General features: G+C 48.6%; 9 protein-coding genes across 9 annotated transcripts; 3 read left to right on the top strand and 6 right to left on the bottom strand.

Annotated features, from left to right (window-relative positions):
* Positions 1-3,505: 3,505 nt before the first annotated feature.
* Positions 3,506-4,730, bottom strand: KVR01_002644 (uncharacterized protein). The gene is made up of 3 exons (XM_044783980.1): positions 4,352-4,730; positions 4,171-4,267; positions 3,506-4,067 (listed from the first exon to the last, which is right to left on the bottom strand). Exons 1-3 carry the CDS (start codon positions 4,627-4,629, stop codon positions 3,681-3,683), a joined length of 762 nt encoding a protein of 253 aa, XP_044647659.1. The 5' UTR covers positions 4,630-4,730; the 3' UTR covers positions 3,506-3,680.
* A 93-nt stretch (positions 4,731-4,823) lies between these two features.
* KVR01_003918 (transcription initiation factor IIA subunit gamma) lies at positions 4,824-5,898 on the bottom strand. The gene is made up of 3 exons (XM_044792559.1): positions 5,762-5,898; positions 5,534-5,681; positions 4,824-5,407 (listed from the first exon to the last, which is right to left on the bottom strand). The coding sequence occupies exons 1-3, from the start codon at positions 5,806-5,808 to the stop codon at positions 5,255-5,257; spliced, it is 348 nt and encodes a 115-aa protein (XP_044648933.1). The 5' UTR covers positions 5,809-5,898; the 3' UTR covers positions 4,824-5,254.
* Positions 5,899-5,945: 47 nt separating this feature from the next.
* KVR01_003716 (H(+)-transporting V0 sector ATPase subunit c'') lies at positions 5,946-7,330 on the top strand. The gene is made up of 4 exons (XM_044794715.1): positions 5,946-6,214; positions 6,274-6,308; positions 6,383-6,474; positions 6,528-7,330. The coding sequence occupies exons 1-4, from the start codon at positions 6,157-6,159 to the stop codon at positions 6,943-6,945; spliced, it is 603 nt and encodes a 200-aa protein (XP_044648731.1). The 5' UTR covers positions 5,946-6,156; the 3' UTR covers positions 6,946-7,330.
* Positions 7,331-7,999: 669 nt separating this feature from the next.
* On the bottom strand, positions 8,000-9,156 carry KVR01_002486 (uncharacterized protein; the record flags this gene model as incomplete). The annotated part of the gene is made up of 2 exons (XM_044793745.1): positions 8,000-8,810; positions 8,873-9,156. The coding sequence occupies 2 exons, from the start codon at positions 9,154-9,156 to the stop codon at positions 8,000-8,002; spliced, it is 1,095 nt and encodes a 364-aa protein (XP_044647501.1).
* Positions 9,157-9,919: 763 nt separating this feature from the next.
* KVR01_003979 (uncharacterized protein) lies at positions 9,920-12,063 on the bottom strand (the record flags this gene model as incomplete). Its single annotated transcript, XM_044792282.1, has 3 exons — positions 9,920-11,601; positions 11,652-11,730; positions 11,797-12,063. 3 exons carry the CDS (start codon positions 12,061-12,063, stop codon positions 9,920-9,922), a joined length of 2,028 nt encoding a protein of 675 aa, XP_044648994.1.
* Positions 12,064-12,321: 258 nt separating this feature from the next.
* KVR01_003592 (uncharacterized protein) lies at positions 12,322-14,142 on the top strand. Its single transcript, XM_044791228.1, has 2 exons — positions 12,322-12,686; positions 12,740-14,142. Exons 1-2 carry the CDS (start codon positions 12,473-12,475, stop codon positions 13,090-13,092), a joined length of 567 nt encoding a protein of 188 aa, XP_044648607.1. The 5' UTR covers positions 12,322-12,472; the 3' UTR covers positions 13,093-14,142.
* Positions 13,099-14,300, bottom strand: KVR01_003649 (uncharacterized protein; the record flags this gene model as incomplete). The annotated part of the gene is made up of 3 exons (XM_044789403.1): positions 13,099-13,758; positions 13,817-14,142; positions 14,237-14,300. The coding sequence occupies 3 exons, from the start codon at positions 14,298-14,300 to the stop codon at positions 13,099-13,101; spliced, it is 1,050 nt and encodes a 349-aa protein (XP_044648664.1).
* A 188-nt stretch (positions 14,301-14,488) lies between these two features.
* KVR01_003456 (uncharacterized protein) lies at positions 14,489-16,546 on the top strand. The gene is made up of 4 exons (XM_044788991.1): positions 14,489-14,590; positions 14,649-14,898; positions 14,960-15,860; positions 15,952-16,546. The coding sequence occupies exons 1-3, from the start codon at positions 14,581-14,583 to the stop codon at positions 15,759-15,761; spliced, it is 1,062 nt and encodes a 353-aa protein (XP_044648471.1). The 5' UTR covers positions 14,489-14,580; the 3' UTR covers positions 15,762-15,860; positions 15,952-16,546.
* On the bottom strand, positions 16,102-17,532 carry KVR01_003788 (uncharacterized protein; the record flags this gene model as incomplete). The annotated part of the gene is made up of 2 exons (XM_044788052.1): positions 16,102-16,910; positions 16,971-17,532. 2 exons carry the CDS (start codon positions 17,530-17,532, stop codon positions 16,102-16,104), a joined length of 1,371 nt encoding a protein of 456 aa, XP_044648803.1.
* Between the last annotated feature and the right edge of the window lie 257 nt (positions 17,533-17,789).

The raw sequence follows: 17,789 nt of genomic DNA, 5'->3' as shown, positions 1-17,789 counted from the left end.
CCTTAAAATATACCTAAATAAACTATTAATAAAAGCCTAAAAATTTAAGGAAAATATAAATTTTATAAATATTATAGGATAGCAGCTATTTTTTAATAGTAGTAATATAACTTTACTTTATAATAATGCTATTAAATATAATTATAAATTTAAAAAACTTAACCCAAATAATTTTAAATTTATATTTTTTAAAATTTAAATATAATTTCTATTAATATAAGTGTTTTAAAATATTATATATATTTTTATATATATTTTATTATTACTATTAAAAATAAAAATATTATTTAAATATATAATATAATATATATTTATAAGCCTTATAAAAGTATAGTTAATATATCTTAAAATGTTATAGGAATATTAGTTAGTTTAAATAGTATTATTATATACTTAAAATAATTATATTTTATATAAAAGCTATTTTTATTTATTATTTGTATAAATTTTAACCTAATAATATACTTTTAATATTTAGCTTAGTATATATTTTTATATTTTTAAGTTAATTTAGAATTTTAAAGATTAAAGGTAGTAAAATATAGTTTTTATATATAAGCTGGTTGAGTATATAATAATTAATATAAAGGTATAGCTTCTCTCCTTTTTTAGGCATAAATATAATAAATATACTTACTAAATTAATAAATAGCCTAATAAATCCTTATATAAATATATTATTTATATAGCTTTAAAGTACCTTTAGTTTTATACCTAAAAGGGGATATAATAGTTCTTATAAAGGCTAAGTATTCTCTTTTAGCTCTATTTTATAATTTATAAGTATATATTTAATAAAAGTATATATAACTTTTTTTAAATAAATGTTTTTAAACTTAATATACTTAACTAGCAAATATAATAGGGGTATAGCTAGGAGGTTCTTATTTTTACTATTTACGCCTTTTAAAAAAATAAAATAAAAATAAATGGCTATAATAATGGTGCTAGGTGGAAACGGTTTATTTAAGGTATAAATATTAAATTAGTTTTTATATAAAGAAAAGTGCTATTATTATTACTTTTACTAAATAAATAGATTTACTACCTTTAATTAAAAAAAGCTAAATATAATATTTTTATTAAATAGATTTATAATAATAAAGTAGTAGTGCTATATATATATAATGCTATAAAAGTTTATTATTTAAATAAAAAAATAATTATTATAAAAGGAATTAAATTGTTACTAATATTAATAAATTGCAATTTATTTTTAAAATAATATTAATACTTATATATATTAATAGTATTATAGCTAATAAAGTTTTTTTTTAATTTTAAATTAATAATATTTTAGAAGAATTTTATATAATTATTGATTCTAACCTATATATTAATATAAAATTATTATTTATTTAATATAATACTATTAGTTATTTAGCATACTTATAACTCTAAGGGTTATTAGTTGGTTTCTAAAAGGATTTTAGGGCATTAAGCAGCAATATAGCCCTTTTATTTATAGTTATAATAAAAGGTATTTAGGCATTAACTACTAATATGGTTTATTAACTTATAAATATAATAGTTATTTTGGCATAATTTAAAATATATATTAGCATAATATTCTTGCTAATAATAGTTATAATAAGTTATTAAGAGGGCTGGTTAAAAGGATAAAAATATTACTTTTTTTTTAATAGCTTAAATGGGAGCAGCTATAAGGGTATTTTAAATATATAATTAGCTTATTATTGCTATAAATATATTTTTATAGTATTAAGAGATATGCCCAACTTATTAATAGATATAATATATAAAAGGGGGTTAAAAAGTTTGGTAAAGTTATAATAGTATTATATTATTACCAATTAGTATTATTCTTTTTATAACCTTTATATGCTAGGCTTAGCTAACTACTTATTTTTATATAGTAGGTGGTTGCGCCTATATATAAAGTGCTATATAAATGCTTAGCTTAAATTTATTAATTATATTATATATATAATATAATTTTATAAGATTATTAAAGAATTTTATTTTAGCTTTTTAGTAGTAATATAAGAAATTTATAATAGATTTATTATTTTTTTATTAGATTATTATAAATATAGTAAATATAATAATAGTATATATAGTAAAATTAAAAAGTTAGTTATATAGAAACTTTTTAAAGTTTGTAAAGAGGGTAGTAAGAAGGTTTATATCTTATATTTATTTTCTTATAATAAAGCTAATTTAATTTTATTTAGGCGCGCCTTTTAAATAGTATATTATATAGTTTATTTATTTCTATAACTTTATAATTTTATATAGGTGAAAGTAATAGTAGAGGTTAAAAAAAAAGGTTTATAGGGCTATATAAAATTCTTTACTATAAGTAAGGGTAGGGAGTTTATTAGGGCGGTAGCTTAGCTTAGGCGTAATAGTAATACTATATAGGTTAAGCTTGCCTTATACTTTAAAATGGGGGGGGGTAGTGTTTTTAAGTATAAAAGGGGCCGCTAGGGCAAGGATTAAAGCGGGTTTGCCTTTATTATAAAGGAGTAGTATAAGCTTGGCTTGCTTAGCATAAAGGTGTTAATAAATAGCTTTATTTTTAAATTATTAGTTAAGTTTTTTTTTTTTATGTTTAAATTATATGCTTATAAGTTGGCTATTATATATTGCATTTTTAATGCTAAGCTGGGGTAAAGTTAGATTAGAAAGGGGTTGCGCTATTTAGGAGTAAGGAATTTGGCCGCCCTTATAGGGATTATAGGTTTTTTATAGCTTGGGCATAATAGTACTAGTATACGAGTATATAAGGCGTAATACTAATATTATGCTAGTATTTTAAATGGTTTACTTTTTAAAATGGGTAAAATAATTAAATTGTTAAGATAAAGGGTTATAAGTAAAGTAAATAGGTATATGTAATATAGGTATAAAGTAGGTGTAGGGGAAAAGTAGTATATTAGGTAGTAGTGGGCTATTAATTATTATTTTTTTTTTTTCCTTTTAGATCTTTTAGTTTCCCTTTATTCTTTTATAGCTAGTGCCGTGCTTGCGCGGCGGGGTATTTGCGCTATTAGGGTGCTAGTATTGGCGTTTTTTGCTGGTATTATATTGGAGCCCTACTGGTGCCAGCTTATTGTGATAAACGTTTTTGATATATGGCCTCAGCCTTGCAATATACAGACAAGGCTAAGGGGCTAAATACTATCTACTCATGATCACATCAAAGAGGATGGTACATTTGTCAACAAAGAGACAACATCAAGGACATCAAGGCACCTCCTGGAATCGTCCATCTCCAAGGCCACCCTCGCTGATTTGAGAAAGGCACTGGCAGACAAGAACATGTCCCTACCCGGGACTGTGGCCAAGTGAGTTGTGGATGCTCTGGACATGTCACCTTATACTCGCGGGCGGGCTCTTCTCAAGTTCACTCCGTCCGGAACCGTGCACATGTGACCTTTGAGACCTCGGGACACGAACATATGTCGAGTTGTGAGTGGTGCAACTAGAAAACAATGAGCAATTGGACCACACTACATCAAGAGCGGGTGAGTTGGAATGTGTCGGATACTGCGGCTTATTCAAACTTTGCTGGATAATTAAGTAGAACTGGCCGAACCCTACGCAGCGGTTTGAATTGTGCCCTATTGAGGAGGGAGGTAGGTACAGCCAGGGTCACAGAGTGGCGGGGCATCTCATCCACATCCCCCGAGCCTACAACTTGGGGAAAGTCATATTCAGTCATCCAGGTCCCCTAGCTGAATGACGTCCTCGTCTTTGAAGCAATGGCCCACGCCCCCATCTGCGTCTGGCACCACTTCGTACCCGAGAGAGCTATCCTGAACAGAGGAGGCCATGTCCTCGCCCCCTCCCGCTCCTGCCGCCTTCCCGCCCTCGTCCTTGCTCCCAATGATGACGTTGCCCGCAACCAGGAAGGCTGCTCCGATCCACCAAAGAGGGGGCAAGGATTCTGAGAAGATCACAAGGCCGAGGAGGGCCGTGATAAAGAAGTTGGACGAGGTGTTCATGATGGACACCTGCGTCGTCGAGTTGCCACGGGACAGCGCCTGTGTGAAGAGTGCCCACATTACTCCGTTGAAGACTAAATTCAGGCCGAAGAAGACCTAGGATGAATGGTTAGTCTGGCGCTCTTGAGATGCTCCATGGTCTCCGCAGTCCAATGGGATCAAGGTGCATTGGTCAGGTGTGAGGGTCAACTCAGCTTACGGCGCGGACAATGTACTCAACAAAGCCCTCCATAGAATCGAGGTGGAAGAATACAGAAACGCGCTGCGTCAAGCTTACGGTCGCGTCTCCCGTTGTACTGGCCTAAAGTCAGCCAGCCGAACCAGCCCCGAACAAGTGGTGCCCCAGCAAGTCCCCTCTAGGGGCCAGCCCGTGGACGTACAGCTTCGCGAAGACGCCGTTGAACGCGGCGCAGGCGCCGCTGGCAACCGCCAGCACGATCCAGTGGTTTCTTTGGGCCCAGGTCATCGCGTCGACTTCTGCGACTTCTGCGACATGTGCCGTCTTCGTCTTGAGCAAAGGACGCTGTCGGCCCGGTCGATGTCCCGGCTCTCGCGACGGTTCAATGACGCCAGGTCCGGATGTGGCCGCATGACTTGGGCTGCCGGTGCCAGAACAGGGGTCTGGTTCTTCCCCGGCTGGGCGACGCTGACGAATCATTTCTGCGTATTCGCAGGGACAAAAGGATGGGAATAGAGGGGTGGGATGGGTAATCTGGCTTTACTCTTGTCTCGACATTTCAGGTTGCCATATGGTCGAATTGTAACTGGGTCGCCTGCCTGGGTGGTTCAATAGAAGCCCGTGCTGGAATGCACAACCCCCTGACCTCCCAGACCCTAGAAACCGAGGGCAACGTGGAATGGCTCATAAACATGCATCAGGGCCACAATGTAGGACAAGCGCATATTGCCTCCTTTTCCTGAGTGCATATTCTTGTCACACATCACAACTAGCACACCGGCAATGGGTTTGTCAAGACGAAATTACTCTGCAGGAGGCTCAAAGCCTGGACGAGAAACCCCGTTCTTCAGACTGTTATGCGTCTATGGGAAAGAATGTCCTCAGACTCGCAGCCCTGTGTCCCTTGTAAACCTGTCTCAAAACGCCTGATGGAGCCACCCGTGAACCTCAACGCCGAAAGGAAAAAGAGAGAGTCTTGGGCGAGGTGCCCAACAGCCCGCACAGATGTGTCGTTCCGCCAGCACTGGTGCCTATCACGCCATGCGAGGATCGGGACTTGCAGGCGGCACAACAACCTGAGGGATGACTCTGATCATCGCTTTATCTATTGCCCCTCTCCAGGGCGCTTAGCGTTGCAGCTGACGATCTTGACCTTGTCGGCCACCACGGCCTGTCCGCCATTCTCCATCTTAAACTGGACATTCTTGATCAAAAAGGTCCAGACCTCGTCGCAGAATCGGTAGGTGTCAAGCGATCCCTATATATGGGCAAGGTGCCCCCGAGTCAGTATTGGTCTCCTCCTACCACAGCGAGTTGTTCTCCCTTTGCCCTTCGGGTCCCAGGGGACGCCGAGCACACTTGCTTCCCAGCAGGTTGTTCCTACCTTAAATGTCAACCGCGCCTTCACCTTGTCCTGCAGAACGTCCGCGATGGCGCGATCGAAGTTGGCCAGAATCTTCATCGCCAGCTGCGGGTCGATGCGGGTGTCCGTGATGAGGTCATCGAGGGTGTCTGTGAGAGTGGCACCGATGCTGTTCAGAAAGAGCGCGGAGCGCATGCCTGTTAGCCCTTGCGATGTAGATTTAGCAAAGTGCGGTGCAGCGCAATGTACCTGCTACGGCGGTAAAGCTCGTAGTATTGCTGGCCGCTGGACGCCATCTTGTCTTGTGGTGCCGGTCGATTGGAAGTGGAGGTTGTCAGTGAATGAGACAGGTTGAGTATAAATACCCAGGCAGTAGCTGGAGTAAGGCCAGGGGAGCCTACGGGCAGGGATGACAAAGCCGCAACCGGCTAAAGGCGGGTCGGGTCTATGGTGGCATTTGCCTGCCGATTGGCCAGCCACGTGATGAGCAATAGGTAACTCCGTACCAGCTCCTTGTTGATGACGGACGACCTTCTGGAGCTTTGATCGGTTTGAGCTGTGTTCCGCGTAACCTTTGTGGCTCCCTACAGACAAAACAACCTTTTACACCAACCCTCTGACGGAGCCCTCCATCATCGCCCAGGATGAGCACGGCATATTCTCTCGGCGGCGCCACCGGCGCCCTGGCCATTGTGGGAGCTTGTACGTTCACGGCGAGCCCAGCCTTCGACTTCGTCGAGATCCAGCTAACCGGGGCCCAGACATGCTCTTTACTGGCAGCGGCGAGGCCTTCAACGTAGGTCAATCCAGCACAGCGGCAATATATTAAGACCAGTCAAACAGGATCATCTAACACTACTGCGCATCTAGGTCGGCGCCTTTCTCGAGTCCGTGTCCCCAACAGGCTGGGCAAGCTTGGGCATCTCGCTGTGTATCGGCCTGTCGGTAGTTGGAGCAGCATGGTACGGATATTCTTCAAGAGCTCGAGGTAGTCCCAGACACTCACCTTTTCCAGGGGCATCTTCATCACCGGATCTTCGATTGTCGGCGGCGGTGTCCGCGCTCCCCGTATCCGAACTAAGAACCTCATCTCCATCATCTTCTGCGAGGTCGTCGCCATCTATGGTGTCATCATGTCGATTGTCTTCTCGGCCAAACTGAATGGCATCCAGGGCGAGGAGCTGTATGACGCCAAGACATACTACACCGGCTTCGCTCTGTTCTGGTCGGGCTTGACAGTCGGTGTGTGCAATCTGGTCTGTGGTGTTGCGGTGGGCATTAACGGCAGCGGTGCCGCTCTGGCGGACGCCGCAGACCCTACACTCTTTGTTAAAATCCTGGTCATCGAGATTTTCAGTTCGGTTCTGGGCCTCTTCGGTCTCATCATCGGCTTGCTTGTCTCCAGCAAGGCAACGGACTTCGGCGAGGTGTGAGGAGAGCAGGACACTGCAGCAGGGAGTTATGTACCAAAACTCTTCGAGATTACCTCGAACCGCAACGACGACGACTTGAACCACATCATCTTCATCCACGGCGTTTGGGACCAGCATGGAAGGGGTGGAGGCATTGGATTTATTTATCTAGAGCAAGCCTGTATTATTGAACGAGAACCACATGTTAAACTATCACTTTTCCTTTACCGGGACTCAAGGATGACGTCCTCGCCCTTGCAATCTGCCCTTGCCCTCTTCCCCCCTGACATTACAAACTCTCGAGACGGAAGGCGATGTCGCATCGACTTAGCGCTGTAATCAAGTCCCTAGAGCCCTGACAATTTCCTATGACGAGAACAGCTTTGAAGAAGAAAATATGTCTTTACATCTTGATCGCTTCTTGATGATCGTGGTATCAAGTTGGTGTCTGTCAGTGCCGAATCGGGCCATGATAGGTGTCAATGGTCCTTAGAATCCATGCATTTCCTCTCAGCCTTGATAGATGATGACATGCCCGTGTCTGGTCGAAGGGATGGACTGCACTTGAGAATTACAAGTCATATTAGCTATCAAGCTGACGTTCAGCCTTGAGAGATTTGGTTAATCAACAAAGCGAAGATACAACAGCCTCAATCTAGCTGCCTTGGGGGCGAACCAAGACAGCCGCGTCGGCGCATCCTGATCACCGCCATTCCGAGGATAGTTCTCCCTTATCTGCGCAGCGAAAGAAGATACCTCGAAAAGCCTTCACCAATGCAGAGATTTCACCCAAGCGCCCAAGCCTGTAGCCTACGGATTGTGGCTGGATCGTGGCGCATCCCAGGTTGTGGTGAACTCTGGGCAGGTTCCTCCATTGTTACATCACTATCGCAATCGATGGATATGACGACAGCATCCTTGTTTTGGGCCGGTGATCTTGGTGCTCTGGTGGGTTGCGGCTGTATAGGAGGCTGCAGGGCCGTTTGAGATGGCTCGGCACCAAGTATCTGGGGGGGTAAGCAGCCTTGTTGCCTCAAGGTCGTCCGCTCTTGGGCCTCAGAGGGCCCATGACCCTCTAGGAGTTTCCACTTGAACACTCGTCCAGGTTGGTAATAAGAACCGCGACTGGCTTCCCATGACCGGAGTTCTGAGGTGAGGTTCTCAACTGTTGTTGTGGATCGGCTTCGAGAAATCCGACCTCCTGCCCGACTTTCTCTCGGGCAGCGGCCTTTGTGTTGCCGCTTATGAAGCCCTGATCTAGTGGCCTGATACACCACTCATCAACACTCTGCTGAGCAATCGCCATGCGCCTTCCCTTGTTCACACATTCCGCTATACTTCGCTGTTCGTATTCAGCTCCATGAGCGCACAATTTCGGGTCTATTCGTCCGTCCAGGCCAGATTTTCCCTCTGCTGGCTCTAATTTGATTTTGCCCAGCTGCAAGGGGGAAGTTTCTCTTGCGGGTTTCTGCAAGGCCGAGGCACCGTCGTTGGTGGAAAGCTTCAGGGATGGTCTGATATCCTGAGACGGAGCGATAGTCGCCAAAGTATGCTTGACAGCTGTAGCCGTTTCAGCCAGTCTAGACGCTCGCGTCCTAGGGATGCGAGTAGTAGAACTAGATCCACCATCTTTTGGAGTATCCGAACCCTCTGTCTCTGGTGATGGTGTTTTTGGTGCAGAAAGTTCCACATCCGACAGCACTGGAGTGTTCGTAAGAGTGGTCAAGGCAGATTCATCGGAATAATCTGCAGCTGGAGACTGGTCCGGAAACTCGTTGAGAACTGCGGCCTTTTGTTCCCGAATGACAGACACAGCCTGTTGACAAATGTTGATGATGCTGGCATTGAAGTGGCCGAGGGGCATCCCGCGGTGTCTGAAGAGTCGGCTATGATTGGGAATACATTTCAGTCACAGAGGCCTTTTCTGATGGGTATGAGGTGGACCTACTTGTAAACCACACGGGGGTGAGGACCATGCTGTATGGCGTGGATAACCTGATATTTGTCATACTCAGTAATTCCCAGATTAATCTTCAACCTCTCCATGGTTTCACTGAATCCCAGTGTACAATCGCTCTCAATCTGTCCAGGGAATGTGAAGGGCAAGGCCTTGCGAAGCTGTGACCAAGTACGCTTTTCCAAGCTCTTATGAAAGATTATGTGCGGGCCTTGCTTGATTCGGGCATTTTTAAACTGGTCGGAGAGGCCCAAGAGCTCAGGAATCTTTGTCATGATCCCGCCAAAGCAAAGGTATGGTGCGAGATCGTCCGGGCAAAACGTGTTCCAAGGCTGGGTGTAATCCAGTTCGTGATCTGAGTAGCTTCGATGTAATATAGTGCATGGCAGCTAAGCGGTGACACGATCAGTATCACAACGATACAAGTGGCCCGGAGCTTCTGGGACAACCCTACCTTGGACTCGATGACACACATATCACAGAAACCATCGTAGGCTCTGAACAGGGCTGGCTTCGGTGGCTCGTGGTCGTCCCTCCCAGACCACTCCAGTGATCTCTCCAGAATTCTGGGCACACAAACCTGGAGCACGCCGCGCAAACCTGCTCTCCAGAGAGCTTCGTTGCAGATACGACCAACCTCTATGCTGTGATGACCGCAAGTATCAAATTTCCTATAGTGAAATTGACACATCTTGAGCCACACAAGTGCGTGCGATGCAGTGGATGAGGTTACCACATTGGCTCGGTTGGCAGTAAGGTCAGAGAACGGTGATTGCCACGATTCAAGATGTAAAAGAATGCCGAGATAGCTCGCGACAAAGCTTTGGCAGGAGAGCGTGGCAGAGGGAGTAGCAGCAAGAGCTGCAGTATGGAGACGTGGAGGGTTGTTGTAATGCAAGGGACGGTTGCAAAGATCCAGGAATTGAGCGTGTTTGGAAAATGCGACACTGTCATTGTAGATGTGATGCAAACCATCTTTTTCTGAATCACCAGTCGCCAAAGCGAGTTGGGCCCAATTCACCCACAAACGCCTTTGCTTCATTCATCAGTCCTAACGGTGCCCATAAGCAGTGCCTCCACCTTTGTCCCTTTCTGCATGGGCTCTGTACCCTTTGGCATACACAAGAGGGCATTTGCTCCTTTTAGGCTGCCGACTCTGGAGCTTCGTTGTCCTCCGGTACTGGTCGCTACCAATGTGCCATCTCTTCCAACAGCCACTATTGCTCGGTGGTATTCCGGCCTTGCCGGGTCAAGTTTGAAATCATGGCCCAGTGACACAGGGATCTTGCTAAGACCTGGTGGTGACATTCCCGACATGGCGTGGAGAGACGGAAGAACGAATAGATGGAACGTGACCAGCGCGGATGCTGGATTGCCTGGGAGAGAGAAGATGACCTTCGCCACGCGTTCCCCTCCTTCACTCTTGACCGGAACAGTCGCAAACGTTGTTGGCTTTCCTGGTTTCATATTCACCCGGCCAAAGTGGATGGTGCCGCCAAGAGCCCTCTCGATTGTTGGCTTCAATAGGTCAAGCTCGCCCATGGAAACCCCACCGGTGGTGATGATCAGATCAGCCCGTCGCATGCCATCTCGGAGAGTCTCTTCTAGGGTGCCGGGCTTGTCGCTGGCTATTCCCAGGTCGATCACCTGGTATCCCCAGTCCCTGGCCGCTGATATGAGTGTAGGTCGATTTGTATCACGCACCTCGCCCAAACGCAGGGCTCCAGGACGATCGTGGTTGACGATCTCGTCTCCAGTTGACAAGACACCAACAACAGGCCGACGGTATACCTGTACCTGTGAGACACCGACGGCTGCCATAAGGCCGATTTCACCGCCGACAGCAGATACTTGTTCACCTTTTTGAAGGATAACCGATCCTGCTTTAACGTCACTCCCAACCTCTCTGATGTTCTCACCAACTTTCACATCACTTGCTAAAATCTCCACCTCTTTCTCCTCCTTGTCATCTTCCGTTTTGGATTTCAAAACGGTGTCTTCAACCATAATGACAGAACTTGCGCCGGGCGGTAGAGGAGCACCCGTGGTGATCCTAGCTATCTGCCCTTCCTTGAGTTCCTTCACCTCGCCCGGTGCGGCATGAGACACAGCCGTCACCGGGAAAACACCTTTCATGTTACCATTCTTGGGGACCACGACAGCGTACCCGTCAACAATACTGGCACGGAATGCTGGAACGTTCTCTGTGGCTTTGACGTCCTCGGCAAGGACTGCGCCTACCAGAGCTGTATCAGTCTTGCAAGACGTGACCACGGGAGCAGGAGTGTGCTCCTGAATGAGCGCCAAGGCGTCCTCGACCAGCAGCATAGGGTAGGGCGACTCCCTGTGCCTTCTTGTGGGACCGAGCCGAGGATCATTTGATAACGGGTTATCACTGGGCTCAGTGTGCCTGACGAGAGCACCATGGCCGTGTCCGTGTCCGTGGCTATGGTTATGCTCATGGCCATGGCCGTGGCCGTGAGCATGAGCGTGTGAGTGAGAACGGTTGGAAGCAGAGACGACTCCAGCATCTTTTTCCAGTTTCTCGACTCCACCAGAATGGATAGACCGAGAGTCGGCGCCGGCGGCCTGGACACAGGCGTGAGGCAAAAGTTTGACGATGGCTTGGAGATTCTCCTTGGCACCCTTTGGTGACCCAGGGAGAGTGATGACTAGAGTTTTGTTCCTGACGCCAGCGACAGGCCTCGACATCATGGCAACTTTCGAAGCGTTAGCTTACGGCATATTATTCAGACGGGAGAAGCCATACAAGGTGTGACATTCAGCGAAGCAGCGAGCATGCCATGTACAAGGCCAGGTGCTTGTTTATGGAGGAGTGCAGACACAGCCTGGTTGTCCACATTGTCAGATAGAACGGCCGAGAGTATACAAAGAGTCCCCTTCTAGGAAAATACCTCTGGTGTTTGGTCCGAGACGGCGAAGCCCGTGCCACCAGTAGTTACGATCAAATTGACCGGATCCGCGGAATCAGCCCACAGCATGAGCTGTCGTTGGATCAGGGCCACGGAGTCTGGGACAATCTTGGTCTCGGTGATATTCCAACGACCGGCTCCATCCTGTTCGAAGACCGAGCGCAGCACATTTCCGGCGGCATCGGTTGTGGGATCCTGGGCCGCTGTCGTCGATACGACCAGGACAGCTGCTTTGAGTGTTTGGCTCATGACGGCCCGGTTCCTAGTATGGAGCGCGTTTGTGTCCCGGCAGGCTGGCTTTTGGACAAATTTGAATATTTCGTATAAATGCTTTACTTGGAATCATTCGAAAGGGGGGGGGGGGTTTCGTGGATCACACAGCCCGCGGAGTTGTCACACACGCACTCATCCGACAGACTCCAACAGATGATGAGTAGATGGACTGTGGAGTGGCGTTTGTAAGTGACAGGGGTAGAAGCAACTGAGCTCTGCTTATTATTAGCCCCACTCCAGTCTGGCCCTGGTCGCTCGGTTGGCCAGCAAATTCCCATCCTAAGCCTGCACTATCAAACCGAAGCATTCAACTACATTATTTCCACAACTCCCCTGCCCTTCCCGGTCATCCACAACACGTTCGGGAGGGTGCGACACGGCCAAAATGGTTCGTATCAAGGAGCGCTATCTTCTTGTAGACATCGTCTATCCTGAGGCTGCCCAGAACCAGGCAAAGACGGGCTTACCCGACATTCTCGTTTACAACCAGCCTACCGCCAACGCCTGCAATGCTCGGTCCATCCAATACGCTATCAAGGCACAGGTCACAGATCTTTTCGGTGACTTTGGCGCCGGCGCAGTTGAGCGCAGCCTTAGAGGTCTGTTCTCGCCCTCTTTCCGCGCTGACCAGCCAAGCTGACTGATCACACAGTCAAGTATCTCTCAAATGCGACGTCAACCTGCATTCTCCAGTGCTCAAGAGAGCACTACCGCCTGGTCTGGGCGGCTCTTACCATAATGAAGCACGTGCCGACCAAGCAGGGCCCCGGTCTTCCTTGTATTTTTCGAGTTGTGCGCGTCAGCGGCACGATTAAGAAGGTCGAGGAAGAGGCCATTCGGCGAGCGAAACAGATGATCCTTGCGGCCAAAGACGAGATGGCTGGGAAGGAAACTGACGCGCTCAACACCTTATTCGGGGCGAATGACGCCGCTGCCGATGTGGCCATGATCGACCGTGGTGACGACTTCGACCCTGACTCCGGCGAATCTGAAGGGAATGATTGAAGCCCCTCATTTCTTCTTCCGAGTAACCTTGACGCCTAACTCTGAAGCAAGCGGCATGGGCATGTCGTCGAAATCAGGGTCATCAACACCAGCCTGTCCCATCGGGCCCGCGCTCTCTTCTCTGAGCCTGGCCTGTTCTTCCTCCACCTTAGCCTCAGCTGCATCATACTCATCCTTCTGGTCAACCCATCGCTCTTGTATGTCCTCGACATCAAGCATGGACGGTTCGTTTCGCATCGCAACCTGCCAGACAGTGTCGTTGGCTCCCTCCGCGCCCCCGAAAACATATCCGCCTGCACGGTCGATTACTTTCAGTAAGTGCATCACACTCTTCTTGTTCTCGATAGCCAGAACCTCGAACTGAACCAAGGCAAAGCTTTCCACCAGATTTGCGACCGCTTCGTTTAGCGCCTTGAACTTTTCGCTTCGCAGCGCAGGCGACTCTTCCTCAAGGCTCGGCAGGAGATACGAGAGATCTTGCACTTCGGTGTAAAAATCGAGATTGAAAGGCAACGGGTCATATGATGAGACTTTGTCGATCTTGGTGAGGACGTTGATGTGTGGCAGATCCATCTGCAGCATGGCTCGGAGCGCGAGCAAGAGGTTGGACAGGTAGAGTGAAGGCTGGGTCAAGCAGAAACTGTCGGAGAGGTGTAGGACGACCAACTAGTCTTCCGTCAGCATACCTTGGAGGGCCATAAGGGGGGAACCAGCGGCAACGGACCCGGAACCCCATCTTCTGGAGCTTAAAGAAGATGTTGCGTAAGGAGTTGTGATGCGTGTAGAGCTCGACCTGGCCGGGACAGTCGAAGAGAATATAATCCTCGCCCAACTCTTTCAGCCCCTCCTCGAGCCACTCAAAATTATGTTCCAGCTCCTCGAGGGCGTAGAGAACCCCGCCGTTCGGCCCCAGGTTGTCGTTGCCCATGATCTCCTCCAACGTGACGAGGTCGCGGATGTCTAGAGCGCATGGATAACTTGTCTTGTCGTTCGCAGGGTCGAGATTAACAACTGAACACTGTCTGCCTATTGCGCCCATGAACTGGTGCACTGAGAAAAGGAAGCAGTCTGTCAGTCTGGAGCCAGGACGCCGGGACGCCGGGACGCCGGGACGGGGTTGCAGGTTGTTGATAGGCCAACTTACTGCCGTCGCAATAGGTACTCTTCCCAGCGCCTGGGCTGCCCAAGACAAGCTGTGCGAACGGCATCTTGAATCACGGGTGGCCCAGGATGTTGCACGGTTGACTTATCTTACCGTAGTGCGAGAAGCGTCCTGAAGCAATAGGTGAGTGTGACGTTGGTGAGCGCAAGCTGCCCCACGCAGGACGCAGCACGCCAAAAAAAAGCTGCAGGGATGAGCTTAGCTCCCCTGCCAATCCACAGCACTGTCTACAGTGCGCCTTGTCGTGACAGGGCAACAACAACCGCATTCCTTCTGCAGTGAGCATCTCCCACAGTCATTCTCCCAGGACTCTCACAGCCCATACCATGGCGCCAGGTATGGACTATTTCCAAATGCGAGGTCAACCCATCATATACTGACACACAATTCATAGCAACACAATTTGAGGTCGCGCAGCCCCCAGACGACGCCGTGTCGCGTGTCGTCTTCGCCCCGGAATCATCAACTCGGCTGCTCGTGTCTTCATGGGACAAGAATGTCTACCTCTACGAAGTCGAGGATGGCGAGGCGCCGACAGCGAGACTGGTTCGCCAGTTTGAGCACCGCGCGCCCGTAATGGACGTGTGCTTTGGCGCTACAGACAACGAGGCCTACACGGCTGGGGTGGACCACAGGGTAACGAGGTAGGAAGAAACGACCCCTTGAACAACCCGACCACGAGCACTGACGACGTGTCAAACTCAGGATTGACCTTGAGACTGGCTCCCAAACCGTGATGAGCGAACACACCAAGCCCGTGCGCTGCGTCGTCTTCTCCGCCGAGCACCAACTCCTCGTCTCCGCCTCGTGGGACAGCACGCTACACATTCACAACACCGCCGCGCCCGACAGCCCGCCGGCCGTCGTCCAGCTACCGGGGAAACCACATGCCATGTCTTCCAGCCCGACCAAGGTTGTCGTCGCCATGACGGCGCGCCTGGTGCACATCTTCGACCTCCCCACTATCGCCAAACAACTCGCGTCCTCGTCAGCGCCCGAGATCAAGCCCTGGCAGCAGCGGGAGTCGTCCCTCAAGTTTCTGACCAGGGCCGTGGCGTGTATGCCCAACGACGCCGGCTATGCCACCAGCTCAATCGAGGGGCGCGTGGCCGTGGAGTGGTTCGAGGACTCGGCAGAGTCCCAGGCGCGCAAGTATGCATTCAAATGCCACCGTCAGGCGGCTCCTGAGGAGGAAGGCGGAGGGGATGTTGTATTTCCTGTCAATGCCCTCACGTTCCACCCCGTGTATGGAAAGACTTTCGCGAGCGGTGGCGGCGACGGGACAGTGGCGCTGTGGGATGCCGAGGCCAAGCGAAGGATGAAGCAGTACCAGAACTTTGGCAACAGTGTGGCATCGCTTGCCTTCTCCTCCAATGGGAAGTACATGGCGGCGGGCGTCTGCCCCGGTTTCGAGACGGGGCAGGAGGACTACAGTGGGCAGGGTCAGACCAAGGTGGTCATCAGGGAATTGAGCGAGACGGAGGCGAAGGGGAAGGGAGCGAAATAGCTGCTGGCCCTGCAATAGCTTCAGGGTCCAAAATCACATCACGATTGCGACAGAGTGATCTGGAGGCGATGCCAAGACTGATACCACAGACAGAACGAGGTAAGACCTGACCCTCTGATTCAGGGCCGCATGCTCCCTTCCATGGTTCCTCAGACAGGTCTAGCAAAATTACTGATGTGTTCCGAGATAGACTAGATACCTATGAAGCCAGATGGAAATGACTGACAATGCTAAAACAAAGAAAAGTGTCAGCGATAGCCCTTCCGTTTGCCTGTGGCTGTACGTCGTTCAACAGGTTGATCCCGGCATGATTTCTCCCGGGTGCATATGTGATCCCATATCAGGGCTGTCCCTCAGCATCCATCAGGGCCGTGTTTGAGATCACGAAATTCGACTTGATTCGGGAAGACGGGCCGGGACGCAGTGCCAGTGAGCCTACCTTCCTGCCGTCCCCATCCAAAATTCGATTCGGGTGAAGGCGCATGCAGGGACTAGAGTCCTGGACCGGCTCGCCAGGGAAATCGCTTGGTGATTCCAACTTGACAGTTTTCTTTGGCCTGGGAGAATCAGTCCGTGGAATAATGATGGGGTCGAAGCTCTCAAGCTCTGGTTTGTCGCGTTTCGTTGGCGTTATCTTCGTCTCAGGGGATGGAACAGAATCCTCGGGCTCTATTTCGAATTGCGATGTGCCGAAAAGCTGTGGTTTTCGCCAGAGGCCTGTAGCTGTTTGAGCTCGCGGCCGCATCCTTACACCAGGACTGGTATTCTGTTGAACCAAGTTGTTCTTAGGTTGTGGTTGCGAGGCAATGCTGGTTTGAGTCATATCCAGGCTCCCAATGTTGGCATCAAGGTGCTGAAGCCGCCGCCTCTTTCTCATGAAAGTGGAACGTGCTTCGTGTTGAGTAAAACCATCCAAGCCGCCCGTCAGCCTCTTTCTCCTGGATCCAGGCTCATCCACTTCTGGATTCACCCGAGGCTTGTGGAGCACCTTGAAGCCCTCTGGTGGCGATTGGTCGAAGACCAGGAAACGGCCATTATTTTTTGGCTTCTGCCCAGTTGAGATTCCGGGGATGGCGATCCCTTCGCCCTCGGATGAGGATGTCAAGGCAATCTCATCAGGCTGTGTATCTTCAACGAAAACGGAAGACCCTAGCAACGAATTATGGCATCAGCAGCACTCTTGGCCTCACGATGAACGTCGCTTCTCACCATCTTGGACGCCGTCTGATCCTTCCAGGCTCCCATACCCCGGAGAACCACCTTCTGAGCTTGCAGTTTTACGGCTATTTCCTTGACGGCTCGATTCTAAGTTGTTCAACGCATACTTGACGACGGGCTGCTCGTGCCCTGGCCTTTTCTGGCCAGAGGAGCACTTGACGGTGTAGACCTCGCCAAGAATATCTTTGTCTTGGGAGCCATCATCCTGTCGTGTCAACACGGGGGAGGATGAGGCGAGCGCCTCCCAAGCGAGGTCATTTGCCGTCTTATTCGCGGGCGTCGAGAAGCTTGCGCTCTCAGTACCTTTGTCCGAACCAGGTCGCGGAGGGTGCTGTGCTCCAGCCGGGCTGCGTTGCTCTGCCATCTTTACCTCTGTCACATTCAGACTCCCAGTACGGGCGAGGAGTCGCTCCTGTGCCGGGATAGAGGTGTGCCGTCTTTTGAGGGCATGGCGGGAATAGGTACGCGGGTGCGTCTTGTGGGTGCTGGCCACCCTCACTTCGGGGGCTTTTGCAGCTTTGGGCTGATCCTTGAGTCTGGATCGATTTGACATCGTGTTGTTCTGGGGACGGCCATCCATTGGCTCACATGTTAGCTGGAAAGAAGGGATGTTGGCACGGCCGATCCTGATCGCAAAAGGCGAGTACCGGCTGACAAAGAAATAGATCAAGCACGGGAGTTCATGAGGGATCTCGGGTCGATGGGCGAGAGCACTCGTCTATTTGGTGCTCGAGCCCGAGCAGTTTCCTGGATACCTAAGTTTGAAGGAAGGAGGCAAGGCCTTGGCTCCTTCCAGCTAAACTGGCAAGT

Source organism: Diaporthe batatas (assembly GCF_019321695.1).
Source record: "Diaporthe batatas strain CRI 302-4 chromosome Unknown Contig00003, whole genome shotgun sequence".
Classification (NCBI taxonomy): Eukaryota; Fungi; Ascomycota; class Sordariomycetes; order Diaporthales; family Diaporthaceae; genus Diaporthe; species Diaporthe batatas.
The sequence above is the reverse complement of the archived record's forward strand: the minus strand, read 5'-3'. Positions and strand labels throughout refer to the sequence as shown.